The 19,479-nt window shown below is 52.5% G+C and overlaps 2 protein-coding genes across 2 annotated transcripts in view; one reads left to right on the top strand and one right to left on the bottom strand.

Annotated features, from left to right (window-relative positions):
- NDUFB8 (NADH:ubiquinone oxidoreductase subunit B8) overlaps positions 1-19,479 on the top strand; it is a 943,883-nt gene that overhangs the window by 409,987 nt on the left and 514,417 nt on the right. The window lies entirely within an intron of this gene.
- SFXN3 (sideroflexin 3) lies at positions 10,219-19,450 on the bottom strand. Its single transcript, XM_050805032.1, has 12 exons — positions 19,121-19,450; positions 18,168-18,336; positions 16,844-17,007; positions 16,032-16,206; positions 15,606-15,700; positions 15,146-15,221; positions 14,899-14,984; positions 14,500-14,627; positions 14,272-14,321; positions 12,983-13,032; positions 12,454-12,501; positions 10,219-12,187 (listed from the first exon to the last, which is right to left on the bottom strand). The coding sequence occupies exons 3-12, from the start codon at positions 17,002-17,004 to the stop codon at positions 12,091-12,093; spliced, it is 966 nt and encodes a 321-aa protein (XP_050660989.1). The 5' UTR covers positions 17,005-17,007; positions 18,168-18,336; positions 19,121-19,450; the 3' UTR covers positions 10,219-12,090.

The raw sequence follows: 19,479 nt of genomic DNA, 5'->3' as shown, positions 1-19,479 counted from the left end.
CACGTTCCTTTGCAGGAAACAGGCCAGCAACCTTACAGGGGAAAAATTGAGTCCTGCTTAGGTACAGAAACACAGCAACTTACCTAAGGTCTTGGGGCACCCGCCCGGGGCAGTGCATCGAGTTGGGACGTGAAAAGAGGAAAGGGCTTGTCCAGAGGCGCGTGGTTACACAGCCCATAAGGTTGGGGGTGGCCTGAACCTGAAGCGGAGCCTTGGCCAGCATCCTGCAACCAAAGCCTGAAGCGCCCCCCGGTGGGGACCGAGAGCGCTGCAGGCAGGTGGCGGCGCGGGTCAGGCGGGCGGGCGGAGGGAGCTCCCGCTACGTGGAGAACGAGGTGCGCCCCCTTCCCACCTGCGCGAGGGCACCCTGCCCGGGGGAGGAAAGGCGGGAGTCCGAGGCGGGTCGGATTCCCAGCCAGCTCCCTCCTCACAGGAGGCGGCCCATTATCCGGCGTCGTTAAAGAGCAATTAGATGGAAATTAAGCCGAGAACAAGTATTGATTATCTCATTAAGGCCGGGGGAGCCCGCTCAGTCGGGGAGAGTTTACCGCCGCTCACCCCATTATCTGCAAGGTGAAAGCCTGCGGTCATCAAAACCCAGTGATGTATCGATCTTGCCCCCATCCCCCCTAGAGTAACTGGGTTCTAGAGAGGTGACACCAGGGGTGTGATGAGCTGGAGGAAGAGCTCAGGCCCCTACTGTCTCTCTTAGCACTTTCTCTTTAGTTCCCTTTATTTCTTCAGTTTCTAGTCCCAAATTTCTTCTTTTTTTTTCTTTTCTTTTCTTTCTTTTTTTTAATATTGAGTCTCGCTCTGTTGCCCAGGCTAGAGTGCAATGGCGCGATCTCGGCTCACGGAAACGTCCGTCTCCCGGGTTCAAGCGATTCTCCTGCCTCAGCCTCCCGAGTAACTAGGATCACAGGCATGTGCCACCACACCCGGCTAATTTTTGTGTTTTTAGTAGAGACAGGGTTTCACCATGTTGACCAGGATGGTCTCCAACTCCTGACCTCAGATGATCCTCCCGCCTTGGTCTCCCAAAGTTCTGGGATTACAGGTGTGAGCCACCGAGTCCGGCCCAAATTTCTTCTGATGGTGGGGAAGGAGGAAAACCAGAGACAGTTCACATCTCTCTGAGATTGGAGAAAGAGGACTTCTGTGGTTTTACATCCAAGGAAGAGAAACCGGAGTTGAGACATAATGGAAAGAATTTGCCCCTGTTGACACACAGTACAGGGCACCCCTGGGCCCTGAACTCCTTACCTCCCAGGAGCGGCTGAGTTCTGGGTCACCATCATCGCCAAAGGAAGAGATTCCTAGGACAACCCCACAGGCTCTCCAAAGCCCAGCAACTTCAGAAGTCAGAGTCCTTGGGGTCCCTGATGGTGTGATCTTTGTAGAAAAATCACAGTGTCCAAGAGGAAAGGTTTCATCCTGGCTTTACTTCTAACTGGCTGTGTGACCTCCTGCAAGTCACTCTGCCTCTCCAGGCCACAGAGCCCTCAAAAGAACGGGACCAGAAGAGCCCCAAGGCTCTAGTCCAAGTTCCTAGCTCCCTGCTGGCAGGCACTGGGGATGCGGCTGTGCTCTGCTCCACGTGCCCTCAGGAGCTCATGGTCCCAAAGGGGAAAAGACGCTGAACTGACATCATGGAAATCAATGTTACAATTATAATAGGAGTTAGAAGAAAGAGTGCAGGTGCTGTGAGGAAGTTTAAGCCGCAAGGAGGCTTGCACAGGAAGCAGATATTCCAATAAACACACAGGGGACAAGCCTGTTGCCCACTCATTCATTCAACACACAATTACTGAATGCACATCAGAGCCCCTGGTGAGCAAAACTATGGTGTCTTCCCCCTGGAACCCACAGTCCAGTGAGGGAGACAGACATCAATGATGTATCTAATCGCCCGATAATTGCCGCACAAATAAAGGCAAAAGCACAAATACGGTAGGTATGCTGAAAAGTATGACGGGGCGCACGGAGCGAGAATAAGAGAACTGAATTGAGGGATGGCGGGGGCCAAGGAAGCCTGTCCGAAAAAGCGATGGTCAGCCATCATTTAAGGTTGGAAGTCCTTAAATCGAGGCAGCAGGGAAGCTGGAGGAGTCCCTTGGAGAGGGCGAGCCCTTCTTCCCCCAAGTGCCAAGACTCTGCCTTGCCTTCGAGCGCTCCCAGGTCGGCGACGCAGCAGAGAACACTGACACTCGCAATCCCATTGCTGGACTCACCTGAGAGCCTCAGGTGCGCGGGCGAGTGGTAGGGGGAGCTGAAAGGAAGGCGGAGCTGAGGGACAGCAGCGGCAGGTGGTGCGCCCAGCCCGCGCCGGGTTGGCTCGCGCGGAGCGAGCGCCGCCGCCGCCGCAGTATCTGGGCTCATCTCCCTGCCCCGGAGCCGGGCAACTATTAATCTTGGTTGACGGTTTCTAATGTCCTGGTTGGGAGGTGGGGAGTGCGGCCCAGTCCGCCCTAAAGGTAGAAGTGGTTAATGGGCCTCTTCATCACCGCCAGGAGCCGGTCCCTGGCGGAGCGCGAGGGGCGCTGCAGCAGGTGAGACGCGGAGCTGGCGGAGACCATTAATGAAGCTGCCCGGGCTGGGGCGGACGGAGAGGGAAGCTGGGGGAGGGAGGCGGTTCCAGGGGTGAGAGGTAGGTTCGTCCGCCCCAACAGCCCAGCTTTGGTTGTGTGGAGTAGAGGAGCTCACCTGGGCGCCCTTTACCTGAGGGGGCCTTCTGAAGGCACAGTGCTGGGTAGGATGCTGAGTTAGGCCTGCCTAGATATGGATCTTTTCAAAGGTGACACGAGTTGGGCTGGATGGGGAGGGGGGCGGTCCGAGAACCCAGGTCGTCCTGCAGTAAGCGAGGACCAGACACAAAGTGGGTGCTCTGAAATGTTTGCTGACCTGCAAGGCCTGTGCCTCACGTGTGCGGGGGAGAGATGTTAGGGTTAAGTGAGAATTTCGGGACCTGCCGACCCCAGTGATCAATAGCGTCCCGTCGTTTTACAGTCGCTCCCCTTCCTTCTCTGTGACTCAGTTTCCCCTTTGAGGCGGGTTTTCAAGCTCCCCAGCCCTCCAACTCCCAAGCCCGTCCCCTCCTCCAGCATAAGCTAGCGGGACCTGTCCCTAACCCGGTCCTCTCAATGCAGTCACCACTACCCTCGCCCCCCATCCTGGCCCAAACTACTGGGAGAGAAGAGGTGGTCCCACTCAGCCGTGGTGGCGCCACTCCAAGGCCCTCCGCTGGGACCCGCTGCCTCCCGGAGCCCGGGCTTCTCTGCGGGCTTGGCTGTCTCTCGTTGCTGTCAGCTTCTCTCCCGCCCCCTCCCGCCTCCAGCCGCATCAGAAATATATTGTATACTCACCTAATCCTGTTCAGTTACAGCATAATAAAACACATAATAAAAACCTAATTCATTTTTCTCCTGCGCCCCCAGTCTCCCAGCGTGTTCTTGCTCGGGATTAAAAATTTGTCTTCGTGTTTGTGGCACGCAGTCCCAACGCCTCCACATATTTAATGTATGAGCTGGGGCCCCCGAGCTCTGCGGTCTTTGAGCCAGGACGACGCCTGCCAGTCACCTGAGGATGCTGGCAGGAAAGAGGGAGGGGTGTGGACCTGCGTGGGGCCCCAGCAGTGCCCACTCCCTTCCTTTTCCTGGATGAGGCGCTTGAAGGCCCCCAGGTCTCCAGTGGCAGGGAGAGACAGCACATCCTTCCCATCCAGCAGACCCGGGGTAGCTGCCAGTAGTCACATCCTGGAGCAGGTCCTTGGGAATCGAGTTTGGGGAAAGAGACTCGGCCTACCTGGTGCCGCTCAGCGGGAGATACAGAGTAGAGCCACAAAGAGGGGCCCCTCTATCCTCAGCCTTCATTCCCTCCTCTGCCTCTGACCTTCTGAGATGGCTTGGCCTGGCCTGGCCAGTGAAGCTCTGCCTTCCCTGCCTGGACCACCGTGCCCAGTCCCGATGGATTCCCTAACACCCTCTGATCACATTGTGAACAACCTTGAATTGCTAAAATAAGGTTAGAACTTCCCACCAATAAGGGAAAATTTCCTACAAAGACACAGTACCTGGTAGGTTTACAGAGGGCAGGTCTGAGACCCAAATACAGCCCAGTGATATTCCTTTGTTTTCTTTTCTTTCTCTCCCTTTCTCTCCTCTCTTTCTCTTTCTTTTTCTTTCTCTCTCTTTTTCTCTTTCTCTCCTTTTTCTTTCTTTTGACAGGCTCTCACTCTCTTGTCCAGGCTGGAGTGCAATGATATAACTCACTGTAACCTCGAACTCCTGGGTTCAAGTGATTCTCCTGCCTTGGCCTCCTAAGTAGCTGATTACAGCACATGCCACCATACCCAGCTAGTTTAAAAAAAAAAAAATTTTTTTTTTTGTAGAGATAGGGTCTTGCTATGTTCCCCAGGCTGGTCTTGAACTTCTGGACTCAAACCATCCTCCCACCTTGGCCTCCCAAAGTGTTGGGATTACAAGTGTGAGCCACCATGCCTGGCCTGTATTCCTTCATTTCTTCCTTCATTTATTTAGGACAAAAGTTCTCAAACTTTCTACATCTATAGAACCCTTCGTTTTTCAGTAATTTTTTCACAGCACCTTAAGCCAAAAGAAATAGCTAACAGCCAGGCATGGTGGCTCACGCCTGTAATCCCAGCACTTTGGGAGACTGAGGCGGGTGGATCACTTGGGGCCAGGAGTTCAAGACCAGCCAGGCCAACATGGTGAAACCCTAAAAATACAACTTTTTTTTTCTACTAAAAATACAAAAATTAGCCAGGCATGCTGGTGGGTGCCTGTGGTTCCACCTACTTAGGAAGCTGAGGCAGGAGGATCACTTGAGCCTGGGAGGCAGGGTTGCAGTGAGCTGAGGTTGCACCACTGCACTCCAGCCTGGGCATCAGAGCAAGACTCCATCAAAAAAAAAAAAAAAAAAAAAAAGAGAAGGAAAGGGAGAGGAGGGAGGGGGAGGGAGAGGGCTTAGCTAACAGTTTTCTTCAAGTACTTAGGTCCAAACAACTTAAGTATTGACATCCTAACAACTTTGTAGCTGTCTGAAAAACTAATACACATAAATTGGAAGAAAAAAAGAATATTTTTATTTCATTCTTAACCCCAATTACTTACTGATGGGATGCAAGTGCCTGTTGGGTTCTGTGTAACTTCTCAGGACTTGGAATCACCTTGGACACTGTCACTCTCATTTCCCTTTCCACATTGACTTTTGTATAGTTCTTTGTATTACAGTAACCATTAAAAGCCCAGTGATGCTGGGCACGGTAGCTCACGCCTGTAATTCAGCACTTTGGGAGGCTGAGATGGGTGGATCACCTGAGGTCAGGAGTTTGAGACCAGCCTGACCAACATAGGGAAACCCCGTCTCTTCTAAAAATAAAAATTAGTCGGACGTGGTGGCACGTGCCTGTAATCCTAGCTACTTGGGAGGCGGAGGCAGGAGAATTGCTTGAACCTGGGAGGCAGAGGTAGCGGTGAGCCAAGATTGCGCTATTGTATTCCAGCCTGGGCAAAAAGAGTGAGACTCCATCTCCAAAAAAAAAAAAAAAAAAAAAAAAAAGAGAGAGAAAGAAAAGATCATTAGCAGTGATGAACAAATCTAGCAGGATGAACCACACTCAGACAACTTGAGAATTTAGAAAGTAATGCTGCCAGGTAGAGCGCAGGGTGATGTTTTACCTGACACCATCACTGACCAGCATCACCATCCCACCCTACTGTGCCTTGGTGCCTTGGAAAGAAGGTCATGAAAATGAAACTATATCACTAAGTACAAGCAACACAGCTGTGGGACCATTCTCTAGGAACTGGACAACAGTACGATGAAGATGTCTGCCTTCCAGCCTGCCTTAAGCCATAGCAGTTTGGTGCCAGCCCCAAGAAGCTGCAGATGTGAAGGGTAGGTTAGCCCCACAGGGAACTGCCAAAGGAAATAGGCATTGGCTTGCTCAGGGAAAGAGATAAACAACAGACTTGGAGAGAGTGGCTCTGATTACATATGAGACACTCTCTCCAACACCCCATTCCCTGCATTGGAAACTCCTAGAGCTCTGACAAGAGAAGAGGGAGGGAGGAGCTGAGCTCTTCCTTCGTCTTGCTGACTATAATAAGTAGGGGACAAGCTTCACTTCCTCAGGGAAATTTTCAAGCCATGTTATCGCCAAGATTCTGATACGCCTCCCTGGGAGGACATGCTTCTCCATCCTCCAAGCTGAAAATCACTAAAGCTGTGAGCCATCACTTGTTTTGAAGGTGTCACATTTTTACATTTGTTGAGGTATAAAACAGATTGAGAACCATTGTGTTTATGACCTGAGATCAATATATGAGTGGGATTGGGTGGGATTTAGGGCACATTTGGATTCCTCATTCATTTATTCAGCAAACAAGTATTGAGTGCCTACTGTGGATAAGGCATTATTGTAGATGCTGTGGGCATTTAAAAGGCAATATATGAATTGGTGTTTAATGGGTATATACTTTCAGATTTGCAAGAGAAAGTTCTAGAGCCTGTTTCACAACAATGTGAAAAAATATATATGTGTGTGTGTGTGTGTATACATTTTTTTTTTTTTTTTTGAGACAAGGTCTCCCTATATTGCCCAGGCAGGTCTCAAACTCCTTGGCTCAAGAGATCCTCCAGCCTTGGCCTCCCAAAATGCTAGGATGACAGGCGTGAGCCACCACACCCAGCCAACAATGTGAATATAGTTATTATTGTACACTTAAAAATGGCTAAGATGGTACATAGCATGTTATGTGTTTTTTACTACAATTTTAAACTGAAGATATGGCACCTGCCCTCGGTGGGCTTTCATTTAAACTGGAAAGAAACATCTATATAAGGCCAGTAATACATGTAAATACCAATCAGGGTGATTCCCAGTTCACAGCAATTGCCCTGCTTTGGTTACAGCCTCAACGTCAGAAGTAAACCTGAATGTCCAATGTCCTTGCATGTTGACCCTGACCCCTGGCCACCTCCTTAGGGTACACAACTGATCTAAGCTATTCCAGTTTTTGAAACTTGGAGAAAGCAAAGATAATTCTGTTATAAAATGTTCTTAAGGGTTTTGTTTTGCAGAGATTTCTGTACCTCGCTTCCCAGATGGGGTTATGTTACATAGATTTTCCAGTAAAAGTATTAGGTTGGTGCAAAAGTGATTGCGGTTTTTGGCACTACAAGGCCTCTTTTCAAGGGGATTGCCACGCCCATAAACTCCAGCTGCTGACACCCTCACAACTAGCTTTGTCCTTTCCAGTCCTGTTATTAACCTCCATCTCTAGGTATGAAAACTACAGCAGAATCTTTCCAATATCTCCCCCTATTTAGTGAAGCTAGCCACAATTATTTTCTGTTGGTTTCAACAAGATAATCTCAAAACCCAAACCAAAGTGTTCCTTTTGGTAAATAAAAATTGTCAATTGATGAGGACTTGCTGGTGATAGAGGAGGGGAAGTCGGAAGGAAAATAACATAGCTGGTTAATTTATAGGTTAACATAGCAAACTCTTGCCCCATAAGCAAGCACTTCAGCCTCAAGGAGCTTTTCATTTCTTTATTAAAGGCATGGGGTTATTTTCCTACTGGAGGTTTTGGATATGGGGTTGTGTGTGTAGTCCAAGCTATGCAGGGTTCCTCCCGCCTTCTCCAGGTCGTTATTCAGTTGCAAACATTGCTGGTCTGAGAAGAGGAAGGAGGAAGCTACCGGAGGCTGTGGCCTGCAGCAGAGGCTGCTTTTGTCTGGCAGCCTGAGCTGGGACTGGAGCCTAGGAGAGCCCCAATGAGGGAAAAGATGTGTATAAAGGAAGAAAGAAGAGAGCATCTTAGGAAACTCCCCTTTTGGGGATGATAGAGCTGAATCAAGATTCCTCCCCAATTCCTAGCAAACAGTTGTCCTTCATGCCTTTCGGGCACGCGCTGTGTACCAGCAGGTGGAAGGGTAGCTTCTCTGTTCACCCAACCGCCCATTTCTACCCAGCGCCGGCCACAGAACCACAATTAAGAGTTCAGCGAACGTTTCCTGGACTGTTAGGCGCAAGGGTGGAGAGAGGGAAAGGAGGAGGGCGGCGCCGGAGAAAGAGCCAGCAGCCTCAGAGGCAGCTGAAAAAATCCGGGCTTGGGATCCAGGAGGAGAGACCTCGCGTGATTCCTCAAAAACCTCGCGGATTTCTGGGCAGGAAGTCAAAGTGCTGGCGCTAGGGAACTCGTGGGTTTCGAAATTGGAAAGGAGGGAGGGGGACTTGGTAGATTTAGCGACCCAGGATCGAGGTCAGCGAGAAAGCGGATCTGAGACGTAGCTTCCAAGCTCCGACCCGGAAGGTGAGGGAGACTCCCGGCCTGAGGCACTAAAGCCGTTGCTCGGGAAACGGGAAGGAGGCGGAGCCTAGCTTAACTGACTGACAGGGACCACAGCAGGGGCGGGACTCTGCTTCTGAACTGTCTGTTCCCAGAGGGGCGTGGCTTACCTTTGACCGCGAGGGCTCGGGGGCAGGGCTTAAAATGGACAAGCTTCACTGAGAAGAAATGGGGCTTGGCTCTGACTTGTAGGGCACCAGACCCAGCAGGACTAGGCTAGAGTCTGTCAGAGCCCCACAGTGCCAGAGCTGAAGCTGGCCCTGATTACTTGTCCTTAGGAAGCCTGTGTCATTGGTTCCAGTGATCCTGGAAAGGAGCAGGATATCCGTACTTGACCACCTCCCTATGGCCAGGCTAGACTTAGAACATGGGCAGGGAGAGAGGGAAGGTTGTGGTCTTTCCGGTCTTCATAATAGGCAGGATGGGGGCTCTGGAGCAAATGAGGCCAGGCATGGGGAAGAAGATGGGAGGGAAGGCCAAGGACACCAATGCGGGCTTCCAGAGAGGGTTCCTGGAGTCTGAGGTCTGGGAGGAAGACAGGAGGCCCACAGGAGAATGGGGCAGAGCACTTTCCAGTGAAAAAGGTGCTGCCCTTCAGCCCAAATGCTGACTTCTGAGGAAATTTCCAAGTATAAGGAGGCAGTTTGGAAGGTATAACTGGCTAAGGTTTGTCCCTAGAGAGTCTGTGATGTGCCCTATAGCTAACTCTTTTGATGTGTCTGAGAAACTGGTGTGGAATTAGGAAGGAAAGATGACAGAGAAGCCCACTAGTGCCCTGGCCAATCTTTTCTCTGACATGGTTTAGTGTTATCTGTGGAGCACAGATAACTCTGTTACAAAATGTTCTTAAGGGTTTTGTTTTGCAGAGATTTCTGTACCTCACTCCCTAGATGGGGTTATGTTACATTTTCCAGTAAAAGTATTAGATTGGTGCAAAAGTGATTGCAGTTTTTGGAAATACAAGGCCTCTTTTCAAGGGGATTGCCAAAGGCCAAAAGTGTAACTGCAGAAAGAGCTTTAAGAGTTGACCAAGGGGGCCGGGCGCGGTGGCTCAAGCCTGTAATCCCAGCACTTTGGGAGGCCGAGACGGGCGGATCACGAGGTCAGGAGATCAAGACCATCCTGGCTAACACGGTGAAACCCCGTCTCTACTAAAAAGTACAAAAAACTAGCCGGGCGAGGTGGCGGGTGCCTGTAGTCCCAGCTACTCAGGAGGCTGAGGCAGGAGAATGGCGGGAACCCGGGAGGCGGAGCTTGCAGTGAGCTGAGATCTGGCCACTGCACCCCAGCCTGGGCGACAGAGCGAGACTCCGTCTCAAAAAAAAAAAAAAAAAAAAAAAAAAAAAAAAAAAAAAAAAAGAGTTGACCAAGGATTCCAGTGGGCTTAGTGATTGACAGGACAGGATGAAATTAAAACTGGTTATCTAGGCCGGGCACGGTGGCTCACGCCTGTAATCCCAGCACTTTGGGAGGCCAAGGCAGGTGGATGGCTTGAGCCCAGGAATTGGAGACCAGCCTGGGCAACATGGCAAAAACCATCTCTATAAAAAAATACAGAAAATTAGCTGGGTTTGGTGGCACGTGCCTGTAGTCCCAACTACTTGGGAGGCTGAGGCAGGCGGATCAATTGAACTGGTGAGGTCGAGGCTGCGGTGAGCCACTGATCTGTGCCACTGCACTCCAGCCTGGGCGATACAGTGAAACCCTGTCTCAAAGAAAAAAGAAAGAAATAAATAAAAGAAAAAAGAAAGAAAGAAAAAGGAAAAGAAAAAGAAAAAAAGAAGGTGAAAGCATCTACATTCCCTGTCTACCTTATAGTACATACTTGGTTTGACAGTGGGAGGACTGATTTTCTAATCTCAGAGCTCCCTCTGCTGGGGGTTGAGGCTCCCTACACAAGGGGAGGAATGAGACAAGACCTGCATTCAGTGGGGAGAGACGGAAGGCTGCAGGCAGGGGACTCTTTCTGGGCCCTCAGGACATGGAATCAAGTGAAGACCAAGAAGTAGACAAGTTTGCAGTTTATTGAGTAATGGCTGACTTCATAGATGTTATCACTGGGGGCGGTTGATTGGGGGAACTGCATCAGTTCTCACTCTCAGAGTTCCCCTTTGGGGAACAAATGCTCTCAGAGGTTCCCACTGAAGCCCTTTTATCTGCCCTGCCCCACCTACCACTGAAGCCAGAGGTCATGGGAGTTGGGATCTAACTACACTTGGGGATGGAATGCCACCACCCATTCCATCCCCAAGCCCATATTTTATTTGGACTAGCCACTGATGCCCGGGCCCTTCCTCTTCCAGGGGGTGGGAGGGTGGAGGTAGGGACAGGACCAACCCTCAAGAAAGAAAAGAGGTTAAGGTGGGGGTTTTGCTGAATGTCTAAGAAATGTCAGTGGAACAGGCTGGGTGTGGTGGCTCGTGCCTGTAATCCCAGAGCTTTGGGAGGCCAAGGCAGGTGGATCACCTGAGGTCAGGAGTTTGAGACTAGCCTGACCAACATGGTGAAACCCTGGCTCTGCTAAAAATACAAAACTAGCAAGATGTGGTGGCACGCACCTGTAATCCCTGCTACTTGGGAGACTGAGGCAGGAGAATCACTTGAACCCAGGAGGCGGGGCTTGCAGTGAGCCAAGATCGTACCATTGCACTCCAGCCTGGACAAAATAGTGAACCTCCGTCCAAAAAAAAAAAAAAAAAAAAAAAAAAAAGTCAATGGAACACAAAATTCCCTGTCTTAACATTGTACATTCGGGGCCTAGCGGCCCTTGAGGATATCCTAGTTACACCCTCTCTGATACCTGTGGAGTTTAAGCACCATTCCTACAGCTGTGTCCCTTGGGAGGGGGTGCAGTGGGAGCTCTTAAAGGGGAATGCTTGCTCTGCCTCTGTGGCTTTTTGTTTGGGAAAAGGAGTTGGGATTGTAGGATTTAGATTTGAGGTCATGATGTCAGAGCACACCAGGAACTCCTAAGACTGTGCCTGAAGATGCCCACGCTGCCGAGTAGGGTGCTGGGGGAGACAGCGAGGGCAGTACAGGACACAGGCGCTCCTTCGTCTGGTAGAGAGGAGGAGGTGAAACAGAGCTATTCCAGAATACAGGGGATGGCACTGAGGGATGCATAAGTCCCCTGCCTCCCTTGTCCAAACATGTTCTCCTCTGCCAGCCCAGTCAGCTTGGGGAGCTAGATATCAGAAACCTGAAGGATTCAGCCCACTTTGGCCTACTAGTGTCTATAAGTCTATGTCCTGAGATCCTGGGGCTCCTCCTATGTCTAGAAGGGATGAGGTGCCATCAAATATAACTTGGCTGGTATAACAGTTTAGAGAAGGAAGTCCCACCTGTAGCCTGGCTGGCAGGCAGGTAGACATGAGGCTGAGAAGGGAAGCCAGATGTCAGAACATACTAGGCTAGCATGCCTGCTCCTAGCTTTCAGGACCCAATGTACAAATGCACATATGTATCATGTATGTATATGTGTGGACACTCAAGCACAGGAGGGAGGGGTTATGCGTTCTGCTCTTTGAAACCAGAGAGGGGAGGAAAAGCCTTATGGTGGTACCTCCCCCACCCTAATAGGTTGCTACCCTCAATGGCCATCTGCCCACCAAGGCCCCTACCCAGTGCTAGGCAGATAGGCAAGTGGCAGGGGTGACATGACTCCACTAAAGCAGCAGCCCAAGGAACTGAGGGAGGGGACAGAGGCTGACCCTCTTCAAAGCCCCTTGTTATAGTAGACCACTTCTACGCTGGGGTTTTGCTCATGGATCTGAGCTCTCAGCTCTGGTTCCAGCTTGCTTACGTTTATGGAGCTGCAATAGAACAGCACAGGCCGGTTAATGTCCCCCGAGTCCAACCCCACTCAGGCCCAGGGATTGCCATCCCACCTCCTCCCAGGCTGAAGAATCCTCTCCTTCTACTGCCAGAAGGACTGGCTCACTGTCATTCCCCCACTCCCAGAATCCGTGGAGTGCCTGCCAGGCCGCCTCCTGAACACACTGGAGAACCCTAGGTCAGCTGGCCCAGAGATGCAGAGTCCAATCCAGAGTCCCCCGCCCAGCCCAGGGACAGCACTTACCTCTTCTGGGGGAATAGGGCACAGCACAGGGGGGTCGCAAATACCAGGCTGGGGGAGACGAGTGTTGGAAAGATTTGTAAAGCTTTGACCTTAGGGTGTTCCCTCCCTACACCCCACTCCATCCTTGGAGATAGCTCCTAAGGGTGGAGATTGATAAAAGCTGAAAGGACCTTTTAGGAATAGTAAACCCAACCTAGACATCTGGTTCTGAGGAAAGAGAGCCCCACAGCCAGTAAGTGGCAGAATCAGGAATTAAATGGGCATGAATGTCCTGGATGGCACCAAAAGGTACATTTCCATGGTTTCCTCTTATAGATGAAGACTGGAACCCCCTCACTAAACTCTTGACCTTCAAGGACAGGGACCGCCCCCAACACACAAAGTAGACCCTATAGGTGTTCAAAACACACACCCACTGAATGTATGAATGGATGATGTCTATAAACATCTTAAAGACAATTCATACCTACCCACATCCACCATGGACAAAGCACTCCCACACACCCCAGCTAATTCCTTGCATACTTACCAGAAGCCCACCAGTCCCACCTGCAGGGGCGCCCCCAGCCAAGGGCGGCGCTGTGGAGAGACAGAGAGACAATGGAATGGCTTATGTCCCCTGCCTCACTGTCACCCCATTTCACCCACCATGGCTCTATCCCATCAGCCTTGCCTTGGAGCCCTTAGACCTGTGACCCTTTTCTTTCTCCCAAAGCAATGACAGAGCTGGGACCTTTAGATTGCACCCTTCCACTCCAGCCGGGCCTATATGCTGATTACCCTCCCTGGCACCCCATGACACATTCTCACCTCTCAGAACTGGTTGCCATGGCACTCCCCAGCCCTTTTATTTCTTCCCTCACTTCCTCCAGGAGCTGATTTCTTCAGGAAACTTCCTCTGAACTTCCACTTACCTCTTCCCATCCCAGTGGCATGAATCTGACCCTTTCCAAGCATGTCTCTTCCTCGGCACTCTTCTCAATTTGCTCTGGCCATAGGGACCACCAACCTGTTCCTCAAATGTGCAAGCCCCTCCTGCTGCAGCGCCCTTGCTACTGACTATTTTCTCTACTCCAAACACTCTTCTCTGCATTCTTTGCCTCTCTCCTCATCCTTCGGGGCTTTAGAGACCCCTTCTCTGACCATCCTGTCTAAACAGCTCTCCCCCATGAATCTCAATTACACTGTCCCACTGCTTTCCTACAAAGCACATACATATTACACTTTCTAAGAATGTATTTATTGGGTGCCTCCTTGTTTATTGGTTTCTGCATCAGACTATAAACTTCAGGAGGACGGGCCATAACCATCTTGTTCAGTGCTGTCTCCTCAGCCCTAAAACATCCCTGGTGCATGGCACTCAATACATTTGTGAATAAATTATTCTGTGAATGAGCCAGAGCTTGTTCCTGTGCTTTGCTTTCGTGTCCTGTTCATGTCTCTCTCTGTGTGTGTGTGTGTGTGTGTGTGTGCACCCATGTGTACCTCTTAGTATGGAGGCACTAGGGAGTGAAAGAATGAGCATAAGATCAAGTGTGACTATGACAGTCCCCTCCTTTGTGTATCAGAAGCCCCTGGAGTAACACTGATGAAGTTGGTTTCCTTCCCTCATCCTCTCCTCCTGCCCCCACAGTGTTCCTTCACCCCAGCGCAGTTCATTCTTGCTGAATGAATGAAGGTGGAGGAGGTGGTACAGGGGTCAGGAGAACGGCTGGCAAGTCTTAGAGACTCAGACCAGGCTGGAGAGAGGGTTGGGGCCTGGTCACTTCTTCTCCCAGCCATCCCCCATTCCAGGACAGGAGAGGTAGAGTTGCCTACCTTCAGGAAGTCTTTCTTCTCCAGAGTGTCCATGATCAGTGGGGGGATGGCTGTGGGGAGAGCAGGGCCAAGAAGGAGAGCATTAGTAGTGGAGTCAAAGTCAGGAACTGTGAAGGGTGACTCCCCTCAAAGCTCCTCCCTCTCTCCCTAGAGCCCTCCAAAGTCCCTGAGAACTGCATCTACTTCTCTCAGAGTCTCCTGTGCCCCACCCAGCCACTCCCGCCTTACCCATGGCAGGAATTGCCATGCAGATTCTTGAAATCACCACCTGGAAGATTCCCTGCTTGGCTGCGGTCACCGAGTAGCCAAGCCTCTGACCTGCCTCGTCAGCCACCGGGATGCCCACCTGCAGCTCTCTGTGAAGGGAGCAGGGTTAGGGTCAGATCACAGGCCCCGGATCCCGCCTGCAATGCCCGAATGGGCAGCGGCTCCTCAGGGTTCCCTCACACACCCCAGACTCAAAGGCTGGTTCTCCCATCTGAGGATCCCAGGGTCAGACTGAGCCAGGGCCCAGCAGCTCATGTCTGAGGAGGGAGAGGGATGTCCCCATTCTGAGGTGGTCTGCATGACTGGACACTGTGCTACATTATACCGGGCATGCACGTGCCAGGAGCCGGGGTCACTCACCTCTGCCTCATCAGGGGGATGTTGATGCAGTTGGCAGCTGCCACCGCTGCAAAGGGCACAAATCTGCCAACCAAGGGGGGCAGGTGCTGCGGAGGAAGGGTGTTGTTCAGTGGCCCTGAGGGCCATGGGGTGGTGAGGGACTCTGGGGAGATATAGGGGGCCTATAGGTCAGGACTGGAGGCGTGATGAGGAAGGAGGAGGCAGATAGAGGATGAATGGGGGGGTCAGGGGAGTAGGGGGCCTTTACCTTGGTGAGGGATTTGAGTCCCAGAGCCGTGGCCACAGCTCCAGTGGTGGCACTCACATAGGCTGTCCCCAGCTGCCTGTGGGTGGAAGAGCCAGGTCACGGGGAGAGGTGAAGAGTCCAGCAGGTGGCTCTTTCCTTTAGGGATATGCCAAGTCCTCAATACATGAGGCGTAAAAGGGGAAGCTTCTTGCAGAGGAAGCCCTCCCTCCATCTCCAGCGTAAACTTGTCTGGAAGCCCCAGTCACACCCTGTGAAGAGGGGTGGGTCCCCCACAGCATGCATAAGAGGACCTCATGCTTTCAGTTAGGCAGGGTAAGTCGGGGTGGGGCAGGCTGAGGAGAGAGCGCTGAGCACTGGCTGCAGGGACTGCAGGGAGCAGGAGAGAAAGGAGAGGGCACTGTGGGCTGGGAGAAGAGGGTCAGATGGGACAGTGCAGCTGCTGCAGGGGGCCGGCTCTCACCTCACGGTGATGGGAGTGTCGCCACTGCGGTTGGAGTAGTTAACAATGGCATTGAAGGACTGATTCACCCACTGCCAGAACACCACAGTTGGGGTCTTCCTGAGGGAACAAAGATACTCACTTCTGCCCCCCGTACAGTGGCCCTCATCTTTAGACCCCTGTAATGAAACCAAATTACTCCCCAAGCCTAAGAAGGGACCCAGTTGATGGCCGTAGAACCTGCTCTGGTAACCCCTATGTACCCCTACCCCCATTTATACAAACACACCTACTGCCTCTGGGGTGAGAGAACTGCTGAGGCTGAATTCTGAGGAATGCAAGGGATTCTAACACAATCTTTCACTCACCAAATTGGCCCAGACAAGAAGTACCTAGTCAAGCCGTGCTCTAGCCTAGGGCACTCAAGAAGGGGACATGGGACAAGACCTGCCTGTAGAAGGTGAGCATGCAGCCGGTGATGGTCATGTTCATGGGCACCTGGGCTGACATGCGGCCAATCAGGACCACCTTCTCCCCTGTGTCCGGATGGAAGGCAGAGTCATACACATACTTGGCTCTCCACAGCTGGTCCTCGGTGATCCCTGGGGTCACAACGCCAGCCCTGCAGAAGTTGGCAAGGAGCAGACAAGCTATGCCAGGGGGCAGATCTACCCTCACAGGCCCCATCTGCCCAGCTCAGGGTAACTCTGGACAGAGAACCAGGAACTTCAGCCTCTAGTCTCAGCATAAGGGAGCTCCTTATCTTTGGAGGAGGGCCAAAGTTTCCCAGAAGTGGAGGCTCCTATTTCTATTTCCCTTCTAGCCACACGAAGAGGGGTATCCTTCTGTTTCTGCTAAAATGCTGGGTCATGGGTGATGGTGGTTTCCAGGGGGTCAAAAATGGCTGCGAGCATTGCCAGAGTTTTTCCTCCCAAAGACAAGGGGAATTCCCTTCTATCTTCCTGGGACTCCACTTTGAGCACCTCTATCCTTGCAGATGGTGACCCGGCGATGGGATAGGTCCCTGTAGAGGTTTGTGAAACATAGAGCAGCCCTTCCCATAAATATCAGTGCCATCTTCTCAACCCAAATGCTCTAAAATCCTTTGGGTTAAAGCTCTGGCCAACAGAGGGGGCTAGAGAGTGAGGGGATTGAGGGACAGGGTCACTGTCAAGCTTGAGGAGGCAGGTACAAGACATACTATATTAATCCCAGAAAATGAGATCCTGGCACACAGGGTCAGACTGGGGGGTGGTCACCTGTAGTTCTGCACGATGTTCCGAGAAGTTTCCAGCTGTGCCGCGGACAGCAGCAGATTTCGAGGATCAGTAACAGTGAAAAAGTGCCGGGCTCTGCCCAGGAAAGTACTTTGGTCCCAGCGAGGTTCCTGGATGTTGATGTCTAAAGGCAATTCACCCATTTTCTGCAGGACAGACACAAGGGTCAGAGCGGGAGTCCAAGGGTCCAAGGGCTCCAGCTAGGGGAAATTTTGGTGCCCCTGTCCTGGCCCCTGAGCTTATCATCAGTCCATTTAAGAGCTCAAGGTGACCAGAAAGGTAAGCAAGGGTGTGGGAAGGAGCTGTTTCCTCAGCAATGTCCCCGCCCAGGGACCTGCAGCCACTGGAGGAAGGGGAGGGGAAGACCAGAAACAGGAAAACAGATCTCCTTGTGCTCTATCCTGGTACAGATTTTCATGAGGGAGGATTTACATGTATGTGGTTGACACATGAGCAGCAACAAACATCTCAGCCACGTGTACTGCAGACACACAAGAATATATAACATATATATTACACACCCATGCTCAGGTGAGCTTTAGGTCCCAGCTGCCCTGAGACCTGGATACAAATCCCCAAGGCTATTTTGGAAAATGGCATAAGACATCCCACACTCCAGTCCCTGATTGGAGGAGAGCAAGGCCTTACTGGCCACCCAGGGCTTATCTGTTTCAGATCTCAATCAGGGAACTCTGATGTCAGCCATGTGTGTGCATGTGGGCACACACAAGTCCCCTCTACAGATCCATTTTCTCCAACTCACACTGAATGACTCCAGGCTCTCCCTGGTCCCTGGCCAGATAGGGCTGGCACAGACACTCATCCACCTCTCTGAACCACTTGCCTTCCGATAAGAGCAGGATTCAGTGGCTGCTCCCTCCACCCAGCGCAGAGAGGAAAACCTGGTGCAGCCATCTGGCTGAGTTGGGCAGAATCCTACAGAATGACTAATCCTCTCCAGCCACACTTCCTCCCGCAGAGGCAGACACGCCCTCCCCTCACACTCACATACCCACACACAAAGACACCATCATGCACACCCTGCCCAGACATACAGAGTGGAGGTGTCCTGTAACACCGGCCCTCAAAGACTGTTACAGGTGCACATTGTGCCCATCTGCAGACACTTGAATGTGTAACTACACACAGCCCCACCCTGACATTCCTCCCTGCAACCTCCCTTGTGCCCTGTGGACCTCCATAGAGCCGAAAATATTGACTGCACCAGGACAGATAGTTTCAAGGCAGGCTTCCTTCTCTGACCCGCATTCCCGAACCCCGCCAGCTAGGGACAGCGAGCACTTACGCTTTCCAGGGCTCCCTGAAGCTCTCAGAACCGCCTTCCTCTCTGCCTCCGCTGTCGCCGCCGGGCCCTTCCAGCCATCACGCGGGACGTCACGCGTGACGCCGACCAGCAGGGAGGGGCAGGAACTTCCCGGCCGCGCCCACCCAGTGGGCACGGGGATTGGCAGAAACTGGGGGAGGTGGGTGTCATTCGAGGCGATCCCCCCCACCCCGGCCTGGGCCACCGGGACCAGGCCCTAAGCTGCTTCCCAGAGCCAATCCCACCTCGGGGATCAGTTCTGGCCCCCTCCCCAGCCAGAGGGAGGAGGGGCTGGAGCTGAGGGCGCTGCTCCCTTTGTTTACAGTCCCCTGGCGGGCCTCAGCAGACCCCCAGCCCTGCAGCAAGAGGTCTAGGTGCCCAGAGAGAAAGCCCAGGGTGCAGGTGGACAGTGTGGAGGGGCGGTCCTCTGCTGGCGCGCCGGGAGGGACTCGGGTTACCACCTGGCTTGTTTACTTGATGGCTGCCTTGGCAATGGCCTCTGGCTGCTTGCCCCCCTGGGCTCCTACCCTAGTATCCACAAGCTCCTCTTGTAGCAGCGCGGCATTTGCATCACTTCACAGCCCTGTTCCTGTCGTGCCTGTGCCCCTTCTATGTCCCCAGCCCTCTCCCTGCTCTTCCTCTGTAACCCCTAGCTCCACTGTGTCCCTGGTCTCCTTACACTCCCAACCCCTCTCGCTGCACCCCAGACTGTAGCCCCACCCCTGGGATGTGGAGGGGCAGACGACCCCAGGAACCTCGCGGTCTGCATCCGAATAAGTGCATCAGAAGGATTCTTAGGATTCTTCCCGTCCAGGGACCAGCTGCCCCACCCTGCGACCATTCCAGAACTGGGTAGCCTGAGACACCTTCTGACAGAGGAGGAGGATGCAAGTGAAGAAGGCACCCCCTCCGCCACACACATACTCACAACTCACCCAGTCACCACACAGAGCACGCCTGCAGCAAACGCAGGCTCACATCCCGCTCTGCCCGGTGACGTCCCCCCACGGAGGCCTCAAGGGTGCCCACGGAGGGGTGGCAATTCCAGGAGCCCAGGTAGCTGTCTTGGCTCAGAGAAGAGGTGCTTCTAGCGGGAGGGGAACAAGCCGAGACCCAAGTCCTAAATTTGCGGGATGAACTAGGGCGTCAGAACCAGAACTGGGGTGGGTAAAGAACTCCGCTGCCCGGGACCAGGTAACACCAGTCTGTCCCTGGAGCGCAAGGGAGGTGTCGGAATAGAATGACTGACGGCCCTACCAGCCAATGGGAGCCCAGGGCGGTGCAGGCCAGCGCA

Source organism: Macaca thibetana, chromosome 9 (assembly GCF_024542745.1).
Source record: "Macaca thibetana thibetana isolate TM-01 chromosome 9, ASM2454274v1, whole genome shotgun sequence".
NCBI lineage: Eukaryota > Metazoa > Chordata > Mammalia > Primates > Cercopithecidae > Macaca > Macaca thibetana.
Note: the sequence above shows the minus strand (reverse complement) of the source record. Positions and strands in the feature narration are given on the sequence as shown.